The 10,080-nt window shown below is 35.9% G+C and overlaps 2 protein-coding genes across 2 annotated transcripts; one reads left to right on the top strand and one right to left on the bottom strand.

The window, feature by feature from the left end:
* Positions 1–1,088: 1,088 nt before the first annotated feature.
* On the bottom strand, positions 1,089–5,627 carry LOC133329798 (probable NADH dehydrogenase [ubiquinone] 1 alpha subcomplex subunit 12). Its single transcript, XM_061538261.1, has 4 exons — positions 5,533–5,627; positions 5,261–5,438; positions 5,112–5,196; positions 1,089–1,180 (listed from the first exon to the last, which is right to left on the bottom strand). Exons 1-4 carry the CDS (start codon positions 5,625–5,627, stop codon positions 1,104–1,106), a joined length of 435 nt encoding a protein of 144 aa, XP_061394245.1. The 3' UTR covers positions 1,089–1,103.
* A 1,830-nt stretch (positions 5,628–7,457) lies between these two features.
* Positions 7,458–8,031, top strand: LOC133329797 (actin-related protein 2/3 complex subunit 5-C-like). The gene is made up of 2 exons (XM_061538260.1): positions 7,458–7,712; positions 7,789–8,031. The coding sequence occupies exons 1-2, from the start codon at positions 7,503–7,505 to the stop codon at positions 8,029–8,031; spliced, it is 453 nt and encodes a 150-aa protein (XP_061394244.1). The 5' UTR covers positions 7,458–7,502.
* Positions 8,032–10,080: the final 2,049 nt, after the last annotated feature.

The raw sequence follows: 10,080 nt of genomic DNA, 5'->3' as shown, positions 1-10,080 counted from the left end.
GTCAATCGCCTGCTTCGTACGTTAAGCCCCATCCATATCAGGTGGCGAATTTGGTAACAACAGAAATGCGCTTGAAGCGTATTGCCAAACGGCAAATGGATAGTGCCACAATGTTTAGTCGTCTGCAGGCGATTATCGATCAAATGGAGGAGACATTTAGGGCGTCATCAAGTTGTAATCAGGTGTCACCGACAAATCACATTGCGGGTAGTGAACACAACTACGCCTACACCAACTCTTCATCGGGAGTGTCATCGACAACATCCTCGCCATCGACTGGCTCCCCAGCTTCTTCAGTGGATGAACAACAACAAAGTCCAAATGCTGGTAACAAAAGGAAACTCAACGATGAAGATTATCAACAAGAAGACGCCTATCCTGCAGTGTGCGAAAACTCACACCCAGTCGTAGTTGCGCTAACATCTAATGATGCCAGCCACCACCATCAATATCCCCAACAAATTGGCGAAGTGGTTATCTTGGGACCCAATGGTACACAAGTTGATGCCAGATCCTATAGCAGCATTATTTGGTCATCCTCTGCCTCGGCTACCCGTCAACTTTTGGGCTTTGTTTTTAGCAGCGATGTCTTGGCCACTCACACACTGACCGGTAAACCTTCGCCAGCATTTTATGGCCGCGAAAGACCAGCCAAAATGCAATTGGATCCCATTAAGGCCGCCGATATTATTCACTGTGTCAAAACGAAATTCCATTGTACAGAACGTGAAATTCGTGCCGCCATTACAACGAAATGTTCCGATACATCAAAGAAATATAAACGGCGTTCATTGAAACAAATCGATGCAGTAAATAAAATGTAAGGGGGCTGAGGATGCTGGCTGATTCCTAGGGGATGTTTTGTATGTTTTGAGTATAACTTGTAAATATTTTGTATGTTAAATTAGTTTTTAAGTGTTCACATGTGATTGTTTTATAAAAAAATTAAATACAATTAAAATTAAAAAAAATCAAAATTTGTTGGATTTTTATTTCTTTTTTCACAGCAACATTTTTTATTTTTCTTCTTGTTTTTAGAAATTAACACTAACGATTTATTTTCGTGATTAGTTTAGTATTTGGGGGCTAATAAGTTCCACTCATCACTTTGAACCGGAACCTTTTTTGGGATCCCAAGCTTCAATCTTGGTACGGGTGGTGCTATAGGGCATATATTGTTCTGAAATAAAAAAAGAGAAAATTAGTGATTAGAAATGAATTGTCAACTATTATAATTTGAGTCAACCGTGCAAAAATATTAATAAATTCGATAATCGGGTAAAACTTAAAACATTCAGAATAAATCCCCATAATACCAAACACTAATAAAAAATGACCCAAACAGAATATCATATATTTTTACAAAAAGAAGTTAAACGGCTTAGTTCCGCCTGATCGAATTTTTTATATACTTCACCAAAGACCTTTATTTCCACCCTCATGTGGAACAATGCTAAAGCGAATGGTTTTGGGAAGTGTGGGTCTAAAGAGGACATAGCAAACAAGTGGAACTGGCTGCTAGAAACACTAAATCGCAGCCACAATTCACGTCCGAGGGCATACAATATGCATTATGTGGTAGTAGGTTATTCATGCATACAGCAAAAATAGCAAAGAAACCTCACAACAAATTTTCAATATTTACTACAGACAACAAAAAAATTGTGCAATTATGAATGGAAAATTATTAAACGGAATTTGCTTCCAATACGACTCGTTTTGGCCCTAGGATAAAATTCAAAGGCTTGAGATTTTTATTCTTAAACATCCACTTGTTGAGCCCTAAAAATTCTTAAAATCATTTTTAAAACCTCCATGCCTGATGGTAGATCTTAAAACGCCTTTAAAACACCCACTCCTGCTTTAAGGTCTACCACGGTAGACCCTAATTTTTATAAAGTACATGCCTACCTAATGGACTACCACCATATTTAAAAAAATCCAAGCCTTCAGCTTGACTCTAAAATACTAAAAAAAATCGACGCCTTCAGTTTGACTCTAGAATATTAAACAAATATCCTCGCCTTCAGTTTTACTCTAGAAAATTAAAAGAATTCTGCGCCTTCAGTTTGACTCTACTACGGTATATCTTTAAAAAATATTAAAAAATCCAAAAAAGAAATGCACGCCTACCTCAAGATCCACCACGGTAGACTTTAAAAAATATTTTTAAAAAATGTGATCTACATAGATATTTGAGCCAGTTATGCCATAAAAAATGTCAATCGGGTAGACTTGAATTTTTGGTGTAATATTTGTATGAAATCCGCCAAAATTTTACATGGGAGATATATGTAAATCTGAACCAATTTCAACAAAACTTCACTCACATCAAACTGGACTTAATTCAGTATGCTGTGCAAAATGTTGTCTCAATCGGACCAATATTGGGAGTTTGGTGCATCATTTACATCAAATCGGACGAAACTATATATGGGAGTTATATCTAAATCTGGACCGATTTCAACAAAACTTCACAGATGTCGAATTGGGCTAAATTCCGTACGCTGTTCAAAATTTTGTCCCAATTGGGATTATACTTTCAGTTTGGTGCACCATTTACCTAAAATCGGACGAAACTATATATGGGAGCTATATCAAAATCTGAACCGATTCCAACAAAACTTCGCATACATTAATTTGGACCTATTTCCGTAGGCTGTGACAAATTTTGTGACAATCGGCCTAAATTTGACTTTTTGGTGTTCATTTACATAAAATATGGGAGCTATCAAACTCCACTAAATTTCGTACGCTGTGCAAAATTTTGTCCCAATTGGGATTATACTTTCAGTTTGGTGCACCATTTATTTACCTAAATTCTGACGAAACTATATATGGCAGCTATATCTAAATCTAAACCGATTACAACAAAACTTCGCATACATATATTCGAACCTTATTCCGTAGGCTGTGCAAAATTGTGTGCCAAATGGCCTAAATTTGACTCTTTGGTTCACCATTTACCTAAATTCGGACGAAAGTATATATGGAAGCTATATCTAAATCTGGGCCGATTTCAACAAAAATTCGCATACATCAATCTGGACATAATTCAGTACTCGGTGTAAAATTTTTTTTCCATCGGACCAATATTGGCAGTATGATGCTCTACATAAAATCGGACGAAACTATATATGGGAGCTATATCTAAATCTGAACCGATTTTCTCCAATTTCATCCAAATCGGATCATAATCGACCTGTACTTTGTTCACAAAAATGCATGGACGGACATGCATAAATCGACTCAGAAAGTGATTCTATGTATATTCTCATAAGGAACCTCGATTCCTTTTGCCTGTTACAAATATATGCACAAAGACATAATACCCTGTATCACAGTGTGGTGAAGGGTATAAAAATATTCTTAAAAAAATCCCGCCTCTAGTAATAAATAATAATTTTCAACAAATCTTTACGATTCTGAAGAAGATAAGATACCTCCTGAAAGAAAATAGGACCATTTTGGACGTCCATTATGTAATTTGATGGCCTTAGCCTTACATTCGTACTGAAAAACCTGTCATTCGGAAGTTACTTCGGACTTTTGGAGGATGAAAGGCCTCAAAGAAAGAAGATGTAAAAACAAAAGGATACATAAGCGGAAAAAGATTCGATTTAGAAGGGCGAAATGTTATACCAAAATATTCTTCAATTGATTTGGCTATAAACTGAGCTATAAAACAAGCATGTCAACGTACTATTATCGAAAAAACTATGACCTATGGCAATTTCGCTCTTCTGGATTCTGTTTATACTCCCCCAAGGGATTTCATTCCCAATATTATTTTTTCACACACCCAATATCTTGTTGCCCAGGGTATTTACTGCCAATCCCACACTCTTTCAGTATTGTTATATGGTTTAAAACATTTTGCCAAAGTCTTCAATATTGCCCACACTTAACTGAATTTATTTGGCATTATAATATATTCTTTATATTGCTTTGCAAAAATCCTTTTAAATTTCATCTGTAATATTAAATATATTCTCAATAGCGTCAACATGTTATATCATGATTTTTTCAATAGCTATAAATTCAATCTTTCAAATTCACAGCATATTGCAATGGTGCGTTATTGTGGTACCCACGAAAAAAGAAGATCATGCATGACCCTCAATAAAATCAAGATATTTGGTTATAGAATTACTTAACCTGTTGGTGGTTGTAAAGGTTTTAATAATTTATGTTTATAATTTTATGACACCTTTCACAGGCACACACCATACCATACCGTACGCGGCGGAGTACCTCAGTTCATGGAAATAGGCGCAATGTGTTACTTTGTTTTCACATGCTCAATCGGACAAGTACCTGTCGATCTATTCGTTGAACTTATTCGAGAATGAAAAGGGATCATGGATTAAATTTAGGATATGCGAACAACTGTCGTTGTGCAAAAGTAAAAAAAATTGATACCTGTAGAGGGTGGCTGTTGCATTGACAGGTGCTTGAGGTTTTAAGGTTGAAGGTAAACTGAGTTTTGTTGTGTAGATATCAATGAAATGATCATTGAATTCGGCAGTCAGTTAAAGAAGAAACTTCGAAATATAGTGTTCTACTTCCTGGCGAGGTTTGTAAAATTTGTAAACAATCGACGAAAAGGTCTATAGGTTCTTCCTTTTTCCTTTCTAAGAGGTTAACGATTTTGTTGGTCAATGTTACTCTATAACCTGTACGACAATGTCGTGAGGAGTTAACGAGTTTTTTTTTTTTGGCAAGGACGAGGTCGTAAAGACTGCGTACTTTTTAAGGAATCAACTTGTTTAATACTTCAGTTTTTCTAGTCGCCCTACATATAGAGAAACTGTTGATTTTATTACCAATTTTTTAGTCTAAGTGGTTTTAATAGATGTTTGCATAGGGACGAGTCCCCATATTTTGTGCATGTTTTGCCACTGGCTGTAATTTGAAGTTTTAGGTTCTTTCTCTATTGGCCCATGTTTCGGTATAGGACCCATATAACGGTACATTTTGGAGATTTTAAACACATTTTACACTAAAGTGACTTTTTTCGGTATTGATGGTATTTGAGGGCTGGTATACATATTCAATTTTTCAATAAAAAAGGACGTAATTTAATTTCATTTCAATATCACAATGCTCACCTTGAGTGCCGGACAAATTTTCACTGTGATCAGCCATCCACTTATGTTTGGGACGGTTGCCATCACGGATTGGTGGCAAATCGGTCTAAAAACAGAAACACCCATTACAAACAATTATCCACATATATTTACATCATTTCCAACATTACCTTGTAATGCATCCAACCGAACCATTCAGCTGGAATTTGCGAACCATCATAATCCATATTCACATGTTCGGCAAATTCAACCCAACGATTTCTGCCATAGAAATAATAGGGATTTTCGTAATACTTGTTGCCGTATTTGTCGGTGCCAACCAATGTACCGATTTTCAAATCATCATTTCTGTAATTATAAACAAATTATGCATTAAACGCTAGGAGACTTTCTGGGCAAAAACTTATATAATTTCAAGAGGCAAATCGGCCCAACTACTTACCTATACAATTTGAGATAGGTATTTTTCAGACCGCCATTTTGGCGAACAATCTGAAAAAGTTTACCCAAGCGATCCAAGCCAAGATATTTCGACATTCTAATGAATAAACAATAAGAAATATTCAATTTTTTCGTAATATAATCAGATTTTCCGACGGAATTACCTGTCCGTTTGCTGTGCAAAAAAACTTCAGTGACCCAATAACAGCTGATTTGATGGAATTAATTTGACATTTATTTTGTGTTATCAATTTACTTTGCATGTGTTGAAGGAAAAAAATAAGCACACAACAGCCGGTAAATAATAACTGAACACAATCAATAATCTAAAATGTGGTTTATTTAATAAATTATTAGATGATTTTCTATACATAATAATAATATATTAATAATTTGATAACGGTAATTCCCAAAATATATATCTACTTTAAATAGAATATAATTTAAAAAACCAAAACATTGAATTGTGACATGGTGTGGTATGTTCAGTGAGCTTTAGATTCATATCTTGAGAATTCATGCAAAACAAAAGTCGGTTCCCTCACTCAAAAAGTGAAGTTTCCGAAACAGAGCAATAACTATTTATCTGAAATAAGTGAAATTAATTCAGCTTTAATAGTCAACTTAAGCAAATGAAGAATAATGACGCATAAGGTACGTTCAGTGATTTCGTTTTGTATATCCAACCTTAAAGCTCCTTTAGCCTACGAAAATTATTCGTAAACATGTCATATGTTCATACCCTGCGCAGTAATTACATTTTTCATTCCGACCCTCAAAATATTCGGGGGTCACCTCATAAACTGATAATAAATTTATAAAACAATATTTAATAAATAGACGGAGAATATGATGATAGAACTCCGTTGTCCTCAGCCCCACCGTTAGCCATAGCGATATGGCTAAAATTTGATAGTATCAAATTCTCCATCGGAAGCGTTAAAGACCTTATTGTTCTTGGAGCTTAATCCCGTTACTACATCCGGATGAGAACAAATTTACTATTGTTTTAAATGAGATCAACAAAGACATCACCAGACAGAGCGAAGCACTTGGCAACTTCGAAAAGGGATACATCCAAAACGGCTCTGGATGAGAAGGTTACCTAGGGTAATTTGCTATTTTTGAAGACATTTTGACCATGACCCCAACAAACTCATCGAAAAGAACTCCTTTTTATTAGTAAACATTTAAAGGTCGTGAAGAAGCATTCCCGTGATTTCCCTCAAAAAGCCTCTAGAGAACTTCTAATCAAAAGGATTCCAATATCTCGCAGTGAAGTCCTACGATACAGGAGCAAACCTCTTAACATATCGAATAAGAACGCAGAAGATGACTTCAGTGTAATAAGTTCCAACAGAAGCCAAAAACTCTTCAAAAGCCCTTTCCGAACCAAACACATTAATAATTTTTATGATGTATTTGTAAGAAGAAAGGAGCCCCATGTTAGGTTTATTTTCAGGTTATTTTAATTTTGTTTTATCTAGGGATAAAATGTAATATATATTCTATTAAAAATTGTCAGATCTCACAATTAATTAAGCTGGATCTAAAAGAGATAAACTAATTTCCATTCAATCGCTTCGTTATATTTTAATTTCTATAGTAATAATAGTAATAAATATGTATAATTTATTGTTAATTAAAAATAATATTTAAAAAAAATAAACAATTTAACAGCATTAGGTACGTTCAGTGATTCCACAAAAATAACTGAACACAATCTATAATCATCCTGTTATCACTTACGATGATTAACCAAAAATACAAACGAGCAAGAAGAAGCACATTATTTGACATTTGATAATATTTTGGTTGGGGTATGTTCAGTGTTTTGTCTTCCAGATACCGACGACGTCTAGCAGAGTGAATCATTTACATTGTTTTTATCTTGAAATTGAAATAATTCCAGCAACTTTTTTGTATTCTGTTATAAGAAAAGTGAAAATAAAGACTGCATTCATTTATATAATGGCCAAAAATACCTCCAGTTCTGCATTCCGTAAAATCGATGTCGATCAATACAATGAAGACAATTTCAAAGAAGATGAAGCCGATTCGGTGGCAAATACATGCGATGAAAATCTCATTACCAATCTACTGACAGAAGGCAAGTGTATAGAGGCTTTGGTGTCTGTCTTACAGAATGCTCCTTTGAGATGTAAACAACAACATGTCAAGGTATGAAGATAAAAGGTTTTGATTTAAATGTTTATTTAATAAACGTTTAACTCTCTCATTTTATGCACTTCCAAAGGACCACGCCCTCAATGTTACCCTCAAGGTATTGCTCTCTATTAAATCATCACAAATGGATCAGGCTGTTGAAGTACTGGATCAAAATGACTTACTCGATGTTCTTATGAAGTATATATATCGTGGATTTGAAATGCCCTCGGAAGGTTCAAGCGGTCATCTGTTACAGTGGCATGAAAAAGTCTTTGCCAAAGGTGGTCTGGGCTGTATTTGCCGTGTGCTGGCCGACACCAATCGTGCCTAAGGGCCGGGCCAACAGTGCTGTTCTTGAAAAGGAATTGTTAATAGTAATTGTAATTTATAATGCATTTTTTTAAATATGATTGTCAGTCGTCATCAAAAAACATTTGATCTTCTTAATGTGTGTGTTTGTGCGAGTGCATGAAGCCATTAAGCTAGATACAGTCAGTCAGTTTTATTAATGGATAACGAATAAGAAAACAAAGTTAAACGTCGTGTGTTTAGTAAGTAGTATTTTCCTGCTCTGAGTATTGCCTATTATTTTGTTTATTAATATTAAAGTCTCTTTTTATATCATCTAAATTTGTGTACCTATTTTATTAATATCTTATGTTTTAAAAACGGTTTACTTTCTACTAGTTAAAGAAGAAGAGTAAGATTTTGTAAATCCAAAATAAACAAAACCAAAATACATTAACCTGTAAACATGAGACCGATGGAATTATTTAACTGAATATGAAAATTTGGAGCAGTTGACTGACCCCTATGATCTTTGGTCCAAAGTCGATTTTGTGTGATACCCATCAGCATGCACATCGCCAGAGACAAATTTAAGAGATCTCTATCAATTTGTCAACTTATGAAAATAATTTGTCAACTTATGAAATTTATAATTAAAAATCATTTGGTCTTCCTCTTAATTATAAGGAAATCCTCGTCCGTTATTTAGTCTCTGTTCCGTCCGATAAGCGGTTACAGTATTCAACCGCTTTCCGGTAAATCTTCTTGTCAAAGATCTCTTCTTGCCTCGTCAGTCCTGGGATCATATGCACTCGTGCGTTTCCTCCGAGACTTTCCCCATGACCCCCTGGTTGTCCGCGACTGTTTATTTGATATTCACATCTACCCAAAAAAAATTATTGGGCTTCCCAGCGCTTTCAGGACATTTTTTTGTTTGAATTTAAGATATGCTGCGTGTTTTCTGGCTTTGGAAGTATCTCAGGGCTATTGGATCGAAGTGTTTTAACATTAGTATGGATATGCCATCTGGACCATGCACTTTTGAGGATTTTGTTTTGGAAATTGAGTCTTCAATTTCGGTTAGTATGAAGAAGCATGTATTTGGCTCGCGTTGGAGTTTCCAGACTTTCCTCAAGGTGGCTCTGGTGGTCCTGTTCTGCGTGATGTGGTGGCCAATGAAATGCTGGCAGAAACTCGCATATTTTTTGGCATCAGAATATTGGGCATGAATAAAGCTTATGGCAATGTTACCATGGTTTTTGAGCCTAAAGTGTCGTTGCTTCTTAAGATATAAGAGAAATGTGTCCGTACGATCCACACCTATTGGCATACGTGACAGGCTACTTAATTACTTAGCTGGCTTGCGACAGAACGGTTGTTTCATAAGCCGAGCTTAGAAAAGATTTCCAAGTGCATCGATCTTGTGCGCATCTCATCCAATTTGAAAAACCATGTTTCAAGATGTTGTCTTCTACTTGATCTTTCCATAGGTTTCGTGGCCTTCCCCTTCTGCGTGAACCATCACTTGGCTCGTTTTTATATGCCTTTTGATCCATACAACAGCACGGGTAGTATCAGCGTCTTGTAGAGCGTGAGTTTTGTCTAGCAAGAGCTGACCTTGCTTACTTAGACCATAGTAGCATCTGTTGGCCAACGCTATTCCCCTCCGGATTTCAAAGCTGATGTTATTAGTTTTGTTTATAGCGGTGTCGAGGTATATAAAATCGTTTACTACCTCGAAGCTGTAGTTTTCAAGTTCAACAGTTGGTCCAAGACTACTGGACGTCTTGTGCGTTGATAACATCAGCTTGGTCTTCTCATCATTTACTGCCAGTCCCATTTTGCCAGAATCCTTCGCGATTCGTTCTAAGGTGGTTGTTACTTCTCGCAATGTTCGACCCATTATTTCGATGTCGTCGGCGTAGGTAACATATGCTGTTTGGTGTACAGAGAGCCATTTCTGTTCACATTTGCATCTCGTATGACCTTTTCCAGCAGGATGTTAAACATACCACACGACAAACTGTCACCTTGTCTGAATCCTCGTTCAGTATTGAAGGTCTCCGAGAGGTCCTTTCCGACTTTCACTGCT

This window comes from Musca vetustissima, unplaced genomic scaffold, assembly GCF_032173495.1.
Source record: "Musca vetustissima isolate MV318-11 ecotype Yass unplaced genomic scaffold, APGP_CSIRO_Mvet_v1 utg112491, whole genome shotgun sequence".
In the NCBI taxonomy this organism is placed as follows: Eukaryota; Metazoa; Arthropoda; class Insecta; order Diptera; family Muscidae; genus Musca; species Musca vetustissima.
The sequence above is the reverse complement of the archived record's forward strand: the minus strand, read 5'-3'. Positions and strand labels throughout refer to the sequence as shown.